At 42.3% G+C, this 20,308-nt stretch overlaps 1 protein-coding gene across 1 annotated transcript; it reads right to left on the bottom strand.

Moving 5' to 3' along the window:
* Positions 1-5,697: 5,697 nt before the first annotated feature.
* LOC309344244 (uncharacterized protein) lies at positions 5,698-18,485 on the bottom strand (the record flags this gene model as incomplete). Its single annotated transcript, XM_081866492.1, has 7 exons — positions 5,698-6,092; positions 6,762-6,846; positions 7,790-7,951; positions 10,094-10,153; positions 12,647-12,764; positions 17,536-17,581; positions 18,476-18,485. 7 exons carry the CDS (start codon positions 18,483-18,485, stop codon positions 5,836-5,838), a joined length of 738 nt encoding a protein of 245 aa, XP_081722618.1. The 3' UTR covers positions 5,698-5,835.
* Between the last annotated feature and the right edge of the window lie 1,823 nt (positions 18,486-20,308).

The raw sequence follows: 20,308 nt of genomic DNA on the forward strand, positions 1-20,308 counted from the left end.
GGGTGACCTTGGGCCAGTCACTGCCTCTCAGCCTAACCCACCTCACAGGGTTGTTGTGAGGGTTGAATGAGGATGGGGAGAGCCATACTTGCCATCTTAAGTTCCTGGAAGGATAAGGTGGAATATAAATACAAAAAACAATAACATAGAACTCTCTTATGGCTTTCCTGGTCACTTGAATAAAGCGACTGGATTTGCATATGCAAAAGGCAACACTTGTCCCTCCACTGAAATGAATGGAGCAGCCTGTATTTGCAGTAGATCTCTCTGTATGTGTATTTCAACACTGAAGTGCCAAAGTTTATTTTTAGTCTTTCAGATATCATCTGCCCTGGATCTTTAGGATAAGGATGTGATATAAACTGAAAATAAAATGTGTTTGCTCCAACATCTGTATAAATGTTATAGTGAGTGTACACAAAACAACAACAAAAAACCCTGCTGATTGCCAACATTAACACACCAATGTTGACAATCCCAAAAAAGTTTTGTGAACACCTTAAAACAGATTATCTGTCTCCCTGCTTTCCAAAACATAAACAAGTAAATGCAGGTAATCACATGCAGGTGACTGTTGGCATTATTCACCACATCTCTGAGTTTTCAGACATTCATAAAACTTTGCTGAGATTGTTATATGTGAAACGCTGTTACAAAATTTTAAATATCCCTTGTAACAAATCACTAGGGAAATACACAGTGAAGCAGGCATACATGTACTCCTTACTGGTTCATAACAGCCAGGTTGTTATAGAATACACATACAACTTTTATGAACATTTAGCTAACTACCTTAGAATTTCCGTTATCGAAACATCTGCCTCAAAGGTATAGCAATTACTCCCATTACCCCATATAAACACTACTTATTGCTTTTCTTTCTTTAAGCACTAGCAACGGTGTAAATGAAGGCAAATCAAATTGCCTACTCCACTACCCCAACTCCAGGCTATTTTAGGGTTGCCATATTTCAAAAAGTGAAAATCTAGACACAAAAGTTGTTGAGCTCTTTTTAAGGAAATTCACCAAAAAAGCAACACTTCCAACTTGGGTTTTCCCAGATATTTTTTATTGATATTTGGAAATTCCACTCAGATGCCATTTCTGATGGACAAATCCCAGATATGTCCAGGGGATCCCAGACGTTGGCAGCCCTTGGCCAGTTCCATAGCCTTTCTTCGGGGCCACAATCAGCACCTGGCAACCCGACAGCAGCTGCGGCCCAAGTGCCTTGGCAGGAGCCATCAATGCTGAGGCATACTCTGCCCACTACTCCCACATTAGCACTGCCAAACAAAACTTCACCAATCTCCCCCCTCTCCTCTAGGGGCTTACCTAGTGGTGGGTTTTCCGTGAGACTAAAACACCCCCTGAGCTGCACTTGGCTGTTTCCCAAATAGCAATGCCACAAATTACTCAGTGCATCTGCTGCTTGGCTCTCACCACTGGGCAAGGAATGGGGAAGGCCCACTCATCCTTGGTTTGGGTCCTGTCTTTCTTCTCTTTGAAGTGCATCGCTAGCAGTAATGGTTGAAGAGGACACCCAAACCCTTAATTGTGTGAAGTTGAAAGTCTGCTATTTAGATGGGTAATTTGGTCCTTTGGCTTAGAACACCAAATTTCTCCATGTGGCACAATTGACATCAGTGTGCCCATAGTCTCTACCATGTTAGAAGCATACCAAGCAACTGGAACCTGATGGCATCCTATCATGTTTCTATTTCATAAATCTACAAACCTCTCCAAAAATCAGAATGTTCAAAGCACACAAGTGTGAATGACCTAACTGTTGACTAAAAATGGTACAGTGGTTCATTTTGGGCTCCATTGGAGGGGCTACACCAGTGTGGTGTAGTGGTTAAGAGCAGTAGACTCGTAATCTGGTGAACCGGGTTTGCTTCCCCGCTCCTCCACATGCAGCTGCTGGGTGATCTTGGGCTAGTCACACTTCTCTGAAGTCTCTCAGCCTCACTCACCTCACAGAGTGTTTGTTGTGGGGGAGGAAGGGAAAGGAGAATGTTAGCTACTTTGAGACTCCTTCAGGTAGTGATGAAGCGGGATATCAAATCCAAACTCTTCTTCTTCTTCTACACTGCTTCTGCACAGCAGTTTAACACCACATCTTCAATCTAACCAATACAAGCCTTATTGCCCAACTAACTTGAAATTGCCCCTCTCTGGGTTGTGCATCTTAATGGGCTGATGACTCCACAGTAACTGTCCTATAGTGCACGTGGTGCTTGACATCACACGTGTTTTTTCTGTTTGTTCTGGATTTGGGGAAACAGTGGCACTACCGGTTCCAAAAGGAAACATGACAACATCTGGAAGTAGTAACATGCTTCATAAAAGCAATTTGAAACCATATCCTTTACTTTTCCTGTACCGTTTTGCCTTATTGGTATGGTAAAAAGCAAATTTGTCTCAATCCAGAGCTGGCATCTCTCAGAATGGCAACAGAGCATTTCTTTGCACAGAAATTAATTTTGCCAGAAATGCATTCAAAGAGAATGTTATTGACCGGAAAGTAGGATTTCACCATCGAATACCATTTCCCACAAGAAAGAACTTGTGTGATCTTTAAATGCAAAACCTGCTAGCACTTAAGTTTAATTTTGTCACCTTCTGTGATCAGCTATAAATAGTAGAGCCAGAGCTGTCTGAGATAACTCTTGCTTGCACCAGCATCCTCTTGGCTGCTGACCTGGCCAAGACACTCGCAATTCTCACACAACCAAATCCAGATCTTGTGCAAGCTCTCTTCGGGTGTGTCTAGGCCAACAGCATTTCACACAATCTGGTGTGTGAAATTGTATGACGGGGGCAATGCAGGTCTCACCACATGGTCAGATCTGCCCCCATTTAGAGATACAAACCTATTCTATAGAGTTGTTTTCTACTGTCCCTCCCCTTAGCCTTGCCTTGTTCTTCTTTCTTTCTTAGAATCTTTTTCTATGTTTATATTTCAAAAGTGAATTCAGTATTTATTCAGGCGTGGGGGAAATTATGTGCTAGCCTGCAATATCTAGGAAAAGGAACCACACAGAGATTTGATTCTGGGTTAGGGCGGGTCAACACTGAAATGAAATGTCAACAGGGTGCTGCAATAAGAGTACACGGAAAAGCGACTTGGCAGGTCAGTCACTCAATCCCTCCTTCCTCATCCACTTCTCAGAGATTCTGTTCTGAGGCCTGTAGTTCCTTCAGCTGATCTGCCTTGACTGTCTCAGCTTCTCTGCATTCTACTGCCAGTGGGACTGTGGCAGAAGCAGCACTACGTAGAAATGGCATTTTGCCTGAGGTACAGAGCAGTATAAATCCCTGCTAAACTGTAGCACTTCCTCAAACTGTGTGTGTTTGTGTGTGTGTGTGTGTGTGTGTGTGTGTGTGTGTGTGTGGATACAGCTACAGCTACAGCTACAGCTACAGCTACAGCTACAGCTACAGCTACAGATATAGATATAAATGATTTACATACTGCCCTTCATTAAATATCTCAGGGCTGTTCAAAAGCCCACACTTTCTGGTTGCAAACCAAGTCCCACCTTTCAGACTGAAAATATGCCTAACTTCACTTCCAACTTATTATTCTATTTGTCTGTTAAAATATTGATGTCCCATATTTTTGAACCAAAAGGTTTGCAGTATTTTTTATTTTATTTTTAAAGCAGAACCCTATATGCATATACAGTACTGTATTAGCAGCCTTGACCGCATTGCTCAGGAATTCTAAGAAACAAATGGACCAGTGCAATTTTGAAACCAGTGGTTAATCAATGCAGTCCTGAAAGTTACAATCCACCATCTTGATTCAAAAGATTGTCCAGGTTTATCCAAACGTACATGAAAATCTGCTGCTTGATCTCAGGCACCGTTGTGAATTGGGGTGTGTGTGTTAAAAATCAGTATAATTTTCATGCAGTCTGCTGTCTTGAATCATTTTTATTCAAACATAGATGAAAAACTGCTTCTTGATCTCAGGAACTGGGGAGAATGAGGCAGGTGAGGACTCTGAGCCCAGGGTGGAACCTAGTGGGCTGTTATTTCATCAACCCATACCAGTCCAACCCCTAGCCGCAACACTGCCTCCTGTGTACCCGGAATCTTGTTCCATTCAGCTCCCACAGGTAAGCCTCCTCCTCTAAAGGAAACATCAGCTACCAAGGCCAATTCCAAGCTGGTCCTCTCTCCTCCTCTGCCATCTAGGACATGGGAGACACCACTGCTGGCATGAACAGACAACACAGACACACAAGAAGGAGTTCCTGTTTGCTTCCTCAGACCAAATATGCACCCTGCTGGCTGCGCTAAAGCTATACCTGCTCCATTCCATTATAATAATAATAATTTATAATAATAATTTATTGTTTATACCCGGCCCATCTGGCTGGGTTTCCCCAACCACTCTGGGCGGCTTCCAACCAAATATTAAAAACAATACAGCATCAGACATTAAAAACTTCCCTAATAATAATAATTTATATAACAGGGTTCTTGCCCCTGTTGTGCCTTTGACCCTTGCTTTGCTTATGTACTGTGCTGATTAGAGCATTAATGTTTTTGGTAGAAACCGTAATCTGAGTTCAGGCTCTTCACGCAGTGTAAAACAGGGCAACAACTGAGCTAAGGTCCTTCCAGTACTAAATGGAGAGGCAGTATGGCGTAGTGGAAACAATAGCGTTGGACACGGACCAGAGAAACTTGTGCTTGAATCCTTGCATGGCCAGGAACCTCACTGGGTAATCCTGGCCAAGACAAATACATTCTTCCTTTCCTTCTCAGCCTAAACTACTTCACATGATTCTCATGAGGTAAAAACAGGATAATTGCCGTGAATGCTATCTTGCATCCTTGAAGGAAGGGTGGAATATAAATGTGACTACTAATTATTATTGTTGTGACTAAACACCATCATTATCTTAATCTGATTTCAATGTTAATATGCTTTTTATTCCTATTTTGGCTATCTGGAACTGTTATTATGCTGCCAATTTTTATCTTTATTATAGTACATTATATATATAAATTGGCTTATTATTTTGATGAACTCCCTGGCATCAACCTGGAATGGAGAGTAGAAAGGAGAGTTTATTTGGATATGGGATAACAAATCAACAAGGGATCTCCATCTCTAAGGCTGCATTCACAGGCCAGTTCATTCTGTTTTCCTGATGTTCCTCTGTTACTTTCCACATTATACCTGAGCTTTCACATGATGTAAAAGCCACTTCCAGAAAACCAGGAAAATCTAGAGCAAGTTCAGCACTTGTTTCTGTGATATTTGCTATTTTAAAAAATTCGCTTGCTGTCCTGGAAATCCAGTTTTGTGTAGGGCTGTGCATTGGATCCTTTCAGAAAGTCGCTTGTGGAGCATCAACCCCCCCAGGATTGCCCCTCCCCTCAACAGCTGTTGAGGGGAGGCAGCAACCCCAATTTCTAACATCCCTTTCACACTGTAGTACCTTCTGCTGTGAATAAGAGTGAGTGCAACCCGGCAGTATATAGGTACTGAAGTGTGAAAGGAATGTCAGAAATGGCTAAAACTAACACAGTGAATACAATTTCTGAGTGTAACCAAAGTCCACCGAGGCTTGTGTAGTCACATAGTTGTAAACTATTTTGAACACTGAGGTCACTGAGGCGGAAAACAATATTTCGCCATAGTAGAAGATGGTGCCATCATTCAATGCTAATACATTATCAGTGGACCACAGATTTAATTCAAGGTATCTGTCATCGATGATGACAAGTACAACAAATAGATCCTGAAGTCCAATGGTAGCACCTCAGTTAAATTCTTCCTCCACCTCATTTAAGGCTCATGCAGAGACGTTTTCATGATTCTGCGAAGGAAAATGTTGTGCCTTCGCCTTCCTTCAGCTCCCCAGTCAAACAAGCCCTTTCAGCTGCTTCGCTGTCCAGTTTGCAGATCAGAACTGGAATGGTTCCGTGACTCTGGGAAACGATATTTACAGCAGTTTGCAGCTTCAAGGACACACCTCCAGTAGTATCATGTGGCAGCACAGAACTGAGCACAGGTGGCTCCATATTTCCATCAGGGCTGACGACAATGGAATCCACAAGCCTAGCGCCTGTTCCAAAATAAACACATGGTTCAGAATTGCTACCAGAAGGATATATGTCTCAAAACACAACATGAAAAAGTCAACCCCAAAGCATAAAGACACTGCAACATGGAAACAGTTAGTTTAATCCATGTGTCATTTCCCTGTGCCAAAGGAGGAAGCCTGGATGACATGATGGCATAATGACATAATGGTTAGGAAGATTACACAGAAATCTGGAGGTCCAAATTTCCCCAGCTTTCTTTAATGACTCTGCACATCACTTAAGGTACCATATTGTTACTCTATAAGGGCATGATTGTACTCTCTCAAGTCACACATCTGTCTAAAGACATGTGTAAATATGGTGCCTATTATATATGTTTCCTGGATTCTGTTTCAATATTCCCACTGCCCTTTCAAAACACCACAGAAAATACCCTCTTTCTCACAACCCTTCTATATGCCTATGCTCGGAAAGAGCATGTCAAATCTGCTGAAAGATATATGTAGAACAGAAATACGTCAAGACAAGACTGCATGAATAATTATGGTTATGCTTATTACAAATTGCATAGTTCAATCGCTAGTTCTTCATGCTGATCTGGATACTGGCTAGATTTGCCAATAGTTCATGCCAATACTTCACACCTGTGCAAAATAAATTGTCCTATTTTATACATGTGTATTCTGTACCTGGGGTATCAGGTGGACAGCTGTAAATTCCACTGACATCTGTGAGAAACACAACTCGCCTAGGAGAGAATTTCTTAGCGAGAACCTGCAAGAGGAAAAATTGAACAGAACCATGTAAATCTGCTTTATGTTGAGTCAGGTCTATCTAGCTCAGTTGGATCCTGCTCTCACTGGCAGAATCTCTCTGTAACTCAAAAAGTGGCCTTTCTCAGTCCTCAGATGACAGAGAGGAATCCAGGGACCTTCTGTATTCAAAGCATGTGATCTACCATGGAACTATGGTTCTGTTCTAATTGTGCAACTTAAAATCTGAGAGCCACCTCTTATATTAACCTTGTATCTGAAAATGCAGAAAATGTATTATGAGAATTTGTTTACTTCAGAGGAAGAGAGAGAATAATAACAGCAAAACCTCCCTGCAGCTTAGGCAATAATTTTTTAAAAACTATTTGCTGATGTTCATACAAAATATTTATGCACAGTTACAAAAGTGACATGGAAGATTATACACAATTTGTAGAATGTAAATGATCAGAAAACAAGAAAGAGACTTATAGCACATTAAAGACTAACCAATGTATTGTGGCATAGTTTTTGGAGGACCACAGTTTGCTGCATTTAGTGCAGTGGACCATAGTCCACAGATGCTTATGCCATAATAAATTTATATGTAATTTTGCATACTATGCACATTTTTATTCCCCCAAGGCAATGCATTTGTATGTTATTTTCATAAATATGGGCTTTTTGGCATATGTTATCTTAGCAATGCATTTTTGTACACATTCCTTGGCTGGAGAACTGCATTGCAAAATTCAGAGAAGTACAAATTTCAGAGGATGGCTGTGTTTCGGTTTGCATATGGTTTTGGAAAGTGATAGGTTCACCATTAGAAGCACATTGAATCAAATGTCTTCCCCATCCCTAGCTGCCAGCTGAACTACCTGACAAAGATGGGAATGGCCTACTAAGGATAAACACAGTGCTATTTACATATTGGTATGCATGAAATTGAACTCATCTCTCACCTCAATGATTTTATCTCCAGATAAGATGCAGCAGTGCTGCTCCGAGTCCAGAGCACAATCACCATGTAAAACTGGGACATAGCCTGAGTCTAAAACATCCTTCACTGTATCGAAACCAGCCTGGATGACATTCTTGCATGATGTTTTCCAGGTTCCAAAAGGCTGTGGGAGAAAGACAACAAAGGCAAACAATGCTGCTTGTCTCTGTCATTCAAGACAGTCATTTCCACAAAAGCTGTTTCCTATGATCCAGCACTTCAGGTGCCAATCAATATATAATACAATGATTAAATTAACTGCATCTAACAATAAGACTTCCATCAAACTGTTACAAATGTAATGGAAAAGTCATCTTGCAATGCCAGTACTGCTGACTACTTATGAATCAAGGAATATGAAAACTTGCTAATTAAGGCTACATGTTAATGCACTTTGGGGTGGTACACAATGACTTGTGTAACAGACATTGGCTTATGCCACAGAAATTCTGGTTTCTCTTTTCTCCCCCTGCACCCAAGTCCTCAAAATTTTCTCCATAGGTTCTTCAACTTTCCAGAGAATTTGGAAAGGAGCGTAGGGGGGCAGCTGGCTGCAGGCATTAACTGACACCAGCTTATGGTACGTTATATCTTACCCTTTGCTTTTGGGGCTGCTTTGATTCCTGTGTGTTTCCATAACAGGGCATGAAAAGGGATTTTTTAAATAAATTCCCTTACTTTCTAACACTGAATGGTGCTGTAATGCTCTCTGGCAGGCAAGCACTCTGATAAGCAGTAACAACTGTCAGTTTTATGCAAGTTTATTTACAAGAAAAAACACATCCAGAGCACAGCCTCCCGTGTGCTCTCATTAACAGTAGTTGCTCAGTCTGACTCATTGTCCCTCCCACAACAGGAAGAATGCCAAAATCCCGCCTTTCCTCTCCTTTCCTTACGCTGTTCTCTGAGCTTCTCCAGCCTCCTAGTATGGGGACTGGCCCGCCTCCTCCCCACTCCCAGAAGACACAGCCTCAGACTCTGGCTTATCTGCTAGTTGCCTGGCAATGCTCGGGCCAACTTACAACTCTTCCTCTCCTTGGGAGCTAACAGCTTCTTACCTGGGAATGAGGGGGGATGGGCTGTCCTCTCTAAACTTTGACAGAGTCGGGGGCCCCTTGCTCGCTTAGCTCAATTTCTGAGGCTGACCAGAGCTGTGCTCTGGAGGGCCATGTTCCTGACTGGTAGCACTTGTTTATTAAATTGTAAATTGTCTTAACACATGAATATCTCAAAAGACAAGTATATAGAGATATCAGTAAGATACAAATATATTTAAATGTAATTAATTTATTTATTTGTTAAAAATGATTACATTCAATTAAGTTCTTTAATAGGTTCAACATGCATTGTGAAAAGTCAACAGCTGATGTACAGCAGACTTGTACATGACCATAAACACTCCTCGGTCTAGGACAACTTCCCAATTCCTCCCATCCACTCAAATGTCCTTGCCATTCTTTTCTTCTGCTCAACCTCAACCTCATTTTATGAGGTCCCTGGAACTGGAGGCTACCATCTCATTGGAGTTCAATCCCATTTTGTTCATCCCCCCCCCTTGGCATTTAGAAATACTTTTTTCTTGACTGTATGGCTCGGGGAAGCTGGGCTATAGCCAATGAACTTGTTCTGTCAGCACAAGGGTTTCCACTTGCACAACACAACTTTCCCCTCTCCCCTCTCCCCTTGTGCACCCCCACCAAATCTGCTCCAGAGGTTTGGGGAACCATCTAGAAGAGAGTTAGGGAGTACCAGGGAAGGGGGTGAGGCAGGAAGTTCCATTGCACAAGTGGAAATACTTACACTGACAGAACGAGTTAGTTGGATAGCACCCAATATGTTCTTTGCCCTGTTGTTCAAGAACAAATTGGTAGACTTCTGTCTTTTGTGTGCGCGTGTGGCACATGAAAGTCAGAAAGGAATCGCTTCCGCTTGTTTTTCAGAATAGTAGCTGTATTTGTCTATTGTACTAAATATATCTGCATACTTACTCAAGAGAAACCTCACCAAACCCAGAAGTGTAGGCATGCACAGGGTTGGGAATTCTAATAGGACGTAGCTATCGTTAAAACTGAAGCAGGGCAGTATTTATTCCAGATTAATTAATTAATTTCAAACCCTTTTATCTCTGTCTCCAAAAGGGGATGCACCTCTCAAGAGGTTAGACTGAGAGAATTCATCTCTGGACCATTTTATTATTATTTTTTGCCCACTCTTGCCCTAGAAAAACAGAATAACCTAAAAAAGGAGAAACAACAGGTGCCCTTACCGAAATGCCCACAGCTGGAATACCATGGCTTACCAGTTCTTCCGTCACCAGATGGTTTAACTGTGAGAAGCAAAAGAGTGACTTTGAAACCCCAAAAGCTTTCGTATCTCAGTTTCCTGTACTCAGTTTACAACATGAGTTCTGTAACAGTATTCTTGGATAACAAAGGCTGGGCCGGCTAAGGAGGTGGTGGCAGCGGTGGGAAGCAGGAAAGCAAAAAGTATGTTTCTTAGGTCTTGCTTCAGATCTTTCACACAGAACACCATATCACCTTACCTGGTATGCATTGCTGTTCTTAAACTGTTCTCACACCTGGACATGCAGGAGATTGTTCTAATAGCCAATAGCAGGTATATCCAATAACTGCGGATATCCTGGTTTTAATTTAGCATTTTCTTTGAGCACAAAGGACTCTTTTTTTTTGCACCAATGACATCACATACTTATTCTAAGTGTGTCAAAAGGCAAAAACACTACAGTAATTAGGCACACATTCACAATGCATTGGGGAGAGGGGGTTGCCTCTAGATTTCTGAGCTAGAGGGGCCCACCACAGCATTGCTCTGATTCTGTGCCAGGTCTATGGGACTCCCTGCCCCTGTCCAGAGGTGGCACCAGCAACCACAGTTAGTGCCAGAAGAACCCATACTCTCATTTCCAACACAATTAGAATTGCCTTTTGTTACATTACATATCAAAGAAACCACAGAATGCCTACAGGCAAGTTTCAAGGAAGCAGAGAGCTTGTTCTCTAGCCTTTGTCTGAAAGTAAATAGACTTCAAGATGGCTTAGCGATCTCTGATATCCTGCACACATGATAAGCCAATTTGGGGTTTGGATGGATGAGGTTTCAGCCCTGCTCTTTAATGCCAGCTCGAATGTAATGTAACCATTTATGGCACGGGAGGAGCCATGCCAGGTACAGGCATTAGATTCCCCTGGAATGTTTGTCTGAGGCTGGACAGTGAGCAATTGCTCCAGGCTGCAGACACCTTGGACTCCAGTCAAAGTAGCATCACTGCTATGATATGATGCAATGGTTCCGAATGGAGTTATCATTCAGCACCACCCTTGACATCTTTTCCTGCTTGTTGGAGCTGGAAATGAGTTTGTTTTTGCAGTCCATAAAAGCACAATGCTGAAACTCTGCACAGAACCAGGATTTCTGGAATCTGCTAAATTTCAGTGTTCCTTCTCTATTATTTGACGGTAAGGGACAAAGTACTTTGCAAGCAGGGAAGGGGAATTCTATCCATTTTAGTTTCTTTCCATTTCTCAGTTTTCCGGTCTTAAGTTCAGTTCCGCACATTTTCACTTCAATTTGTGATTATTTTTTTTTTAAGTCTTCATGAAAATTCATTAGCATTGTGGTATAAATTTCTCACAATATACACATTTTTGTATGCAGTTTTGCCCCAAACACATATTTTTGCAGAGAAATTTCCGCTAATATAATGCATTTTTGTATGCCATTTTCACTAATGCATGCATTTTAATGCACATTTTACCCTAACAGATGCAATTTTGTAAGCATTTTTTCACTGCAGAATCGTACTGCAAAATCTGGAGAAGTGCAAATTTTGAAGGATGGCTGTGTTTTTATTTGCATATTGATTTGGAAAGTGTGAACTGGTTAGGTTCACCGTTAAATGTAAACTGAATCCCCATCATCATTTTTATGTATTATTAAAGTGATCTTTGTTAGTCCTGGACAGTGAGTTGTACAACACTACTATTTGTTTATTGAACGCTAATCTCCTTTAACTGCACAAACCTAAAGTGCCAAGATGTGCGTGAATCCCACCTGCAAAATACAGGAGGCACCCTCAGAGAAGTGGCTTGGTATCGCTATTACTCTCAATGCATTTCAAAGGCAGAAACATACTGGAAGGGATGGACTTGCACCAGAAAGGCGTAATAGGGTAGGAATTACTTCTGAATAAGAGGCTGGCTTGAATTTGCAATCCACAGGTCATAGAGCCGAGCTCAAATTAGCCCAAGAAGGGAACAACAGATCAACTTTGCAGTAAAGTCATAGACTCTCCATTAGCACAGAGCTTCAGATTCTGATTTCTCTCTCTTAGTTTAAGTACACTTTGATCCAGAGAGCACTGGGCTATTAACGGAACAGTGGGAGAACAGGTAGATTTCACCCTCTGTTGTTCATTGTAAGAGATTAGTAGAAAAGTTTGGAAGAAGAGAGCAAGAGCTGTTTATCTCTATAAACCACCATGAATGAGAAGATCTGTTCTGCATTAAAGAAGCTAGCTATCAGCCATGTGCAGGATACTCTGGTTTCTCTTCAGATCGCACTCAGCTATGTGCACCGAATGTTGAAACATACTCCTAGCAGCACATCTGACAGTAACTGATTTCATTTGCTTTGTGAAATCTTATCTCATTTTACAACTTGACTACCACACGATCTCTCGTCTTGTCCATTTGCCTCAGGGCCCCAGCAGGAGCTGCAGCATAGCACAGGGGTGGACAGGCGATCTGAGAACATTTACAAGGCTGCTGAATGAAGCTGTTGGATACCAGTTGCAGATTACCTTGGTGACAGAAAGCCTGGTCAGACACAGCCCACATCTCAAATTGTCATCATCAGCTGATCTTGCTGATGTCCCCGAGGCAATGCCGTGTTCCTTTGCTTGGAAATGGCCAAAGGAGCTGGAATGAAAAAAGGAAAAGTTGGAGAACGATGTTGTCTCTTTTCATCTACGAGGCTACTGGAAGGCTAAATGTATAGTCTGCTCCTCTAAGGCACTCAGAGAATAAGGAAAGGTCTTGCCCCATGAGGGAAGAAACTGAATTAATGAAAGGCATGCTCACACTCGTTGTTTATGACAAGTCTCTGCTGATCTGAGACAACTGCAATCCCTTTCTCATCCGCTTTTGTCAGAAACTATGAAATGTAGCTGAAGTGTGTGACCCATCTATGTGTAGGATTAAATGTCTTGAAAGGTAGGTAAAGGTAAAGGACCCCTGGATAGTTAAGTCCAGTCAAATGTGACTATGGGGTTGTGGCGCTCATCTTGCTTTCAGGCTGAGGGAGCCGGTGTTTGTCTGCAGACAGGTTTCTGAGTCATGTGGCCAGCATGACTAAACTGCTTCTGGCTCAATTAGAACACAGTGATAGAAACCAGAGCACACGGAAACACCGTTTACCTATTTATCTACTTGCACTGGCATGCTTTCGAACTGCTAGGTTGGCAGAAGCTGGGACAGAGCAACGGGAGCTCACCCCGTGACGGGGATTCGAACCGCCAACCTTATGATCAGCAAGCCCAAGGGGCTCAGTGGTTTAGACCACAGTGCCACCCGCATCCCTCCACAGCACCACCCGCGTCCTAGGGAAGCCGAAATCATGGGCATACCTAAAATACACCACAGCAAACCCTCAAAAGATATCTAAAACGGTGATGTGAAAGCTTAATCATGTATACCAGGCAGCATTTAAGTCACAGGCAAAACCAATATTTTGTAATCTCATGTCGAATGGCTGTATGAATTGGCTCTTAATCTTTTGCACTTGGCATAGTTTACTACTATTTGTCCCAACAGGCATTGTCATAACTATGTAAGCAGTCATCACAGCACATTACAAATTCCAGAGAGAGAGAAAGGTGGCCATGACTAGGGATGGAATAGAAATACGATTGAGTTCACATTTAAAGGGCACAGGAGCTCTCACTGCTGCAATGCTACCCTGCTCAACAGCTATTGGGCGGGAAGCTGAATGTACTGCAGCGGGCTCCCCACTTACACATGTTTTACTTATGTGCGTGGGGGCCTGGAACACAAGTGGGGAGTCCCCTGAATAGCTAAACAGGTACTCTGAACTTACCACTGGAAGACAACCAGTGGTCTAAGAATCCTGAGCTGACATATCATTTCAGACTGCTGGTGAATTCAACCTTTTAAATATAAAAGCCTCCCCACAACAAATAAACTAGCAGAGCAAGAAGTAAAATGGGCTAGCATCTCCCTGTTGTGATAGTATTTTATTTGTAAGGATTTTAAAACAACAGCAACATGGGAAAACATTATAAAAATTGTGACTCCTCTTGCAACCTAGAATAGTTCAGTCCAGTCTGCCACCTTTTAATTACTGGACCACTTTCATTCTTCTCCATATGTAGATCAGGTATGAGCTGAAGTACTTAGAAAACCACGTTTAGGCAACACAGTATTACATTTTATTTCATATTTATTCTCTGCTCCCCCCCCCAAGTAATAAATAAACAAATGATTTCTTAACTGCTCCGGTTGTCAAAAATAAAAATGCAATATTCCTTACACAACATGTTCTGTATGGCTTTTTATAGATGGGAGGGAGAAAGAAAGAATACAACGTAACAGGAAATGATTGTCTACTGGGATTCTTCCAGGAAGTATTTTATTCTAATCTAGCCCAAACCTGACTGCAGAATCCGCTCCCATGTGTGAATGTAAAGAAACACTTTCCCTACTACTGTGGTCTAAGAAATCTTAGACTGATAGGAAGAGAAGCTGCTTCACCTTTTGGAGCTTGCCAGGAGACAGCGATTAAGAGTAAAGGCTATCTGGTATGTACATGTAGCTTGGCCTTTTGCCAGTGGAAGCAGATGACTCAGGCCCGTCCAATTTAATAATAATAAAATAAAGAAAACCAATCTTAAACACAACCTGGATGAACTAATTGGCAACGTACTCTGTTGGTCTGAACAACATCCTGACCGCAAGATTAATCCCTAGGGACACAGAAAAAGACAGAAAATTAAGTAGTGTGCAGGGATCTGACAGCAATATAGATATGAAGCAGAGTAGAAATTAGGATGGAACAGGTACTAGAAAAGTAATTATTTGTTTGGCAGGCTACAAAGTACAGGTGGCTTCAGTAAATGTGTGGAGGCTGTGGTGGATGCTTAAGATGTTGAAGTTGATTAATAGGCCAGGAGGTATAAATCAACCCATGAGAAAGACAAAAGAGGAGAATAATGTTGGTCTCTTTTTTGTTGTCCATTTTTGACTGGTGCAAATCCACGACTTTGAAGTGAAGATAATGGGCAGCAAACAGTTTTCCGCCTTGGGCATTAATGAAGTCCAGCAGGCTCCTGTCAATCTCTTTTATTGGCAGATCAGGTGTCCCCAGATGGTCCAAAGGACCGTCTGTGACATGTTTATCTTCATGACAGTGAATGGATAATCTCCCATTCCTTAGGCCAAGTCATGTGCTTTTTAGATTCATTCAGCATAATTTTTCCCAGGCATATCTCATTTTACACTCTGCATCCTTGAACTTCCATCTTTCCATCTAGCAACTGTTTTCTACTTTGAGGGGAACATGCCCAATTTGCAGCCCAGTCGCCTATTCCTGTTGGGACCAGGAAAGGAAAAGGTGCAAGAATTGCAGAAGGAGGCCCGGCTGATGACACATTTATGTTCAAGCGAGGCCTATCCTGTATCCAGAGAGTCCATGAAAATCTTGGACAGCGCCCTTCAGTCCCTGAGGGGTCTCAAAAAAAGGTTCAGCTCACTCTTCATGAAATGAATCCCCTGCCACATTAAAAAGGTGCTTCATTTGGATGATGTCATTAGTCACAGGAAGAGATAAAAGAGGCAGCAATTCTCATTCCCCCACTCCCAATTTTAAACTCAGTCCTCCACATTTCCATATCAGTGTGCAAAAAAAAAGTGCTCATGAGAACTCAGCAGCATTTTAGTGTGAATTTCTTCTAACAGACACTTTTTGGTATGTAGTTTCGCTTTATGCACACAATTTTGCAAAGCAGTTTTCCTAAATATAAAGCATTTTGTATGTTGCTCTCATTAATATATGTATTTATATGCACAGTTTGGTGAATGCATTTTTGTACACTTCACTTGGCTAGAGTACTGCATTGCAAAATTCAGAGAAGTTCAAATTTCAAAAACATGGGTGTATTTCAATTAGCACATTGTTTCAGAAAGTGGGAATTAGATAAGTTCACCTTTAAGTGCAATCAAATTTTGTCTCCATCCCTACTTAGCTCCTCACCCTCAACAGGATTTTGTGCTTATGCTTCATGGTTTTGAAACTGAGGTAACACTAGGTAAAGGTAAAGGGACCCCTGACCATTAGGTCCAGTCATGGCCAATTCTGGGGTTGCAGCACTCATGTCGCTTTATTGGCCGAGGGAGCCGGCGTACAGCTTCTGGGTCATGTGGCCAGCATGACTAAGCCGCTTCTGGGGAACCAGAGCAGTGCACGGAAACACCGTTTACCTTTCCGCCAGAGCAGTACCTATTTATCTACTTGCACTTTTGCCGTGCTTTCGAACTGCTAGGTTGGCAGGAGCAGGGACCAAGCAACGGGAGCTTACCCCGTTACAGGGATTCGAACCGCCGACCTTCTGACCGGCAAGCCCTAGGCTCTGTGGTTTAACCTACAGCTCCACCCGCATCCCTCCACAGCACCACCCGCGTCCTAGGGAAGCCTAAATCATGGGCATACCTAAAATAGCCATAGGATCCCCAGGGCTTTTTTTCCTCAGCTGTTTATGGTTTTCTTTTAAAACCATAAGATGTTCTCAAGGTAGAAGATAGCAAGAAGAGACTGCAATTGTAATAGATCAGGCTTTCCTACACAGCTTTCAGGTCACTCCTAGGGATGCTGTGATGGCCACTGAGGGTATAGGGTGGTATACAAATTTAATAAATAATGTTAATAATAGTAAGTAGGCTGTCCTAGCCCTTTCTCTTCTGTCACACAACTTCTACATACCGCTAGCAAGGCAGACTCCAGCTCTGCAGAGCTGCCAACAAGGCCATAGTTTTTTAATGCAAGATTAGACAATTGTAGATTCCAAACCACACTACGGCAGAAAGGGGACAAAATAAGGTCCTGCCTGTTTTTGCTTTTTGTGTGTGTGTGTTTTTTAAAAAAACCCTCTGTAAAACAGATTCTCAGATTTGGTTTAGACTTGATGATAACATGGAGCCACATCAACTTAAGAGACAGAAGTCCCATACTGTAAAGGCTGCAAAGGGAAAAGTGAGCTCAGAATAGGGGAGGCGCTGAAGCAATTCGTCAGCAGAATGCTCAATTCCTAACCCCTGCTGGTATAGATAATCCACACAGCACTTGGCATTCCTGAGGGAGCAATCCCACAGAAGCTGCCCTTTCACACTGCCAGCAGTAGTATTTGTTTACCGTCAACATCCATACCCTTTCCATGGTGCCAGCTCTAGTAAAAATTCTTTCACTTCAGGCTTTGGGTATATGAACAATTTTTATTGGGAAACATATCGTGACCTGTGAGATCAGGCCCATGACCCACCGTACATAAACAGAAGTGGAGAAGCCAAGGGTGCGTGTGTTTGACATTGCCAACATCGGAGGTGCTAGTTTCTGTGCAATGGCACTTTTGAAGGGTGAATTGGGTGAACAGTGTAAATTACCCCAATGAATGTTTCTCACCTCTTTACATAGTTATTTATAAAAGAGTCTTCAGGCCCTGTAGCTTCTGGTTAATAACTGCTTGGTGCATAGTCTTGGGAGGCTTCCTTTCCTAGAAAGGAAACGTCAGGAATAATAATATATCTGGAATTTGTCATTCAGACTCAGACATGTTCTCTCATTCTTCAGAGAGAAGGTAACAAAATGGGTTACAGGATGTCACTGACAGACCTCCAAACAACACTGAGGAAAAATGATAAGGGTACATCTCCAAACTGAACTCCTGCTTCTATTATTTCTATAGCAGTACATTGTCAAGCATCACTGAGCTACTTCTCAAAATGTCTTGTTGTCTGATATATGGGATAAAAATGAAGAATTTTACCAGCACCTTTTGTATTTTCCTCTCCCCTTCACAGTATTACCATGGAAATCTGCAAACCTAAATTACATGAGTGATTAGAGACAGCATATTTTTTCCCCAGGCAGTTGAACTGATATAATAGCATCATTATTGGGTACACTAGTCCTCTTCAGGCATTCACTATCTGGGTTGAGTAAATACATGAAGCACATGCTATCTCCACCCCCACTGCCATTCCAGTTACTTTCCATGAGTGTGAAGGCAACTATCTGAAGCACGTCTCAGAGCCCTGATTTTCCAGAGTTCAAAACGTACAAGGAGCCTCCACAGGTACAGGACTCCCCTCATTGCAATCTGCCAGACTCCAACTTGTGTAGGTCAACCAGAATAGTGACAAGGCATGGAGCTAGTAGCATGTTTGTCCCCACAGTCCTCTGTTTTACAATCATGCATCAGAACAGCATAAAAGGTCTGAATTCTGATGCTCAGGTGATGTGAGTGCATATACTGAAAATATTATAACATAGATAAATATCTAGATGAACCATATCTGGAGTCAAACCACTTATGTAAAACACAATTTACATAATCTCTAACCACTGGCCATGTTGGCAACATCTGGAGGGCCACAAGTTTATTGCATTTATTAATTAAATGTACACCCCCTCCCTTCCTCTCAAAGAAGCCCAGGATATAAAATAACAAGTGATAAAATGATAAAAGCGTATTAAAAACCATTCCAGTGCAGATACAGACTGAGAAAGATCTCATCTTAAAAGGCTTATTGAAACAGGAAGGACTTCAGTAGCCACCGTAAAGACAACAGAGACAACACATCTGCTCCCTGCTGCACAGGATCATTGATCCTTAAGCACTAATATTGAAGTTGCGTTCCTATGTTTGCCTGAACATGCAAATGCAGTGCTCGTGGTTGGGAACAGGAGTGTGCACACAAATTCCACCCCCACCATGCCTATGCACATCACCCTGTGAGCTTAGTCCCCAATCTTCTCTACATTGAGTTGGAAAGGTCTGCAGGGGATTTCTACTCATGTTTGCGTGAACACAAGTAGAACCTACTGCATGATGAGGGATCCGGATAAGCTCAAGCCACGTGAGTAGAAGCCCCCTTGCAAATCTTCCCTGTACAGTGTGGGGAAGGGAAGGTACTGCGGGTGAGTGTGTAATCTGCACCGAGACACGGAGGGGAGCTCTGGATACAGAGTTCATGTGTTGAACCAAACACTTGAATTCACGTGAAGTTGGAAAAGATGCAGAATTTGGTGGCTTCAGCAAGGAGAAAAATAGTGCCACCACTCCAGAGCTCCACATCCCCTTCACCGCATGCAAAAATTCATGTGCACACTGCCCTACACATAGAGTTTATTCAATTATGAACGCAAGACTCCCATTCCACAGAAAACATAGAGTTCTATGCAAGTAGGGAAGTTATATCTGGAATGCCTGCAGTTTCACTGGATTGCTGGTAAGGAAATTTTTGACCAATCTAAGATAAGGACTAGAGCAGGGTTCAACAACCTTTTTCAGCTGTGGGCTGGTCCACCGTCCCTCAGACCATGTGGTGGGCTGGACTATATTTTGAAAATAATAATAATGATGATGATGATGATGATGATGATGATGAACAAATTCCTATGCCCCACAAGTAACCCAAAGATGCATTTTAAATAAAAGCATACATTCTCATGTAAAAACACCAGGCAGGCTCCACAGATAACCCAGAGATGCATTTTAAATAAAAGGACACATTCTACTCATGTAAAAACATGCTGATTCCCGGACTGTCTGCGGGCCAGATTGAGAAGGCGATTGGGCCGCATCCGACCCATGGGCGTTAGGTTGCCTACCCCTGGACTAGAGAGTCTCAACTCTTATAGCCGATGTCCTACTGTTTTTGTTTACTTGACTTGGGGGGGGGAGACCCTGTGCAGATTCTATTGACTGTAACAAACCAACATTCAGCTTAATAGTTTCTTTCCGAATAAACAGTCACAGAAGAGCTGATTGCTTCATCCTCCAAGGACATCTCCAATTCAGCTGCTAATCTCCAGACCCCTCTATCCAACCAACTGCAGCCAATCCAACAGTACATCTGTGCCAACTCTCTCCCTTGAGAAGGCTTCCACAAAGAGGCCTTCAGATAGCTCCAGACAACTGATTCTCACGTTGCCAGGGATTTTCTTTTCAGGATTAAAAAACAGCAATGCAATCAATTACTAAGACAACGTAGCTATTCAAATGCAGATAATCTTTTCCCTTCCTGGGACCACACAGACTGTGCCATCTCAAGGTTCAGCTGTGGCAGTGATTTATGCTGCAGGACAGTGAATGTCCCTCATAAAAAAGTCCCACACTGACAGTGTCGGGGAAAACTTCAAGTGTTCCTGCACTGACCACTCGGTCATTAAG

The sequence above is a fragment of the Podarcis erhardii genome (genome assembly GCF_964252035.2).
Source record: "Podarcis erhardii genome assembly, chromosome: 6".
In the NCBI taxonomy this organism is placed as follows: domain Eukaryota; kingdom Metazoa; phylum Chordata; class Lepidosauria; order Squamata; family Lacertidae; genus Podarcis; species Podarcis erhardii.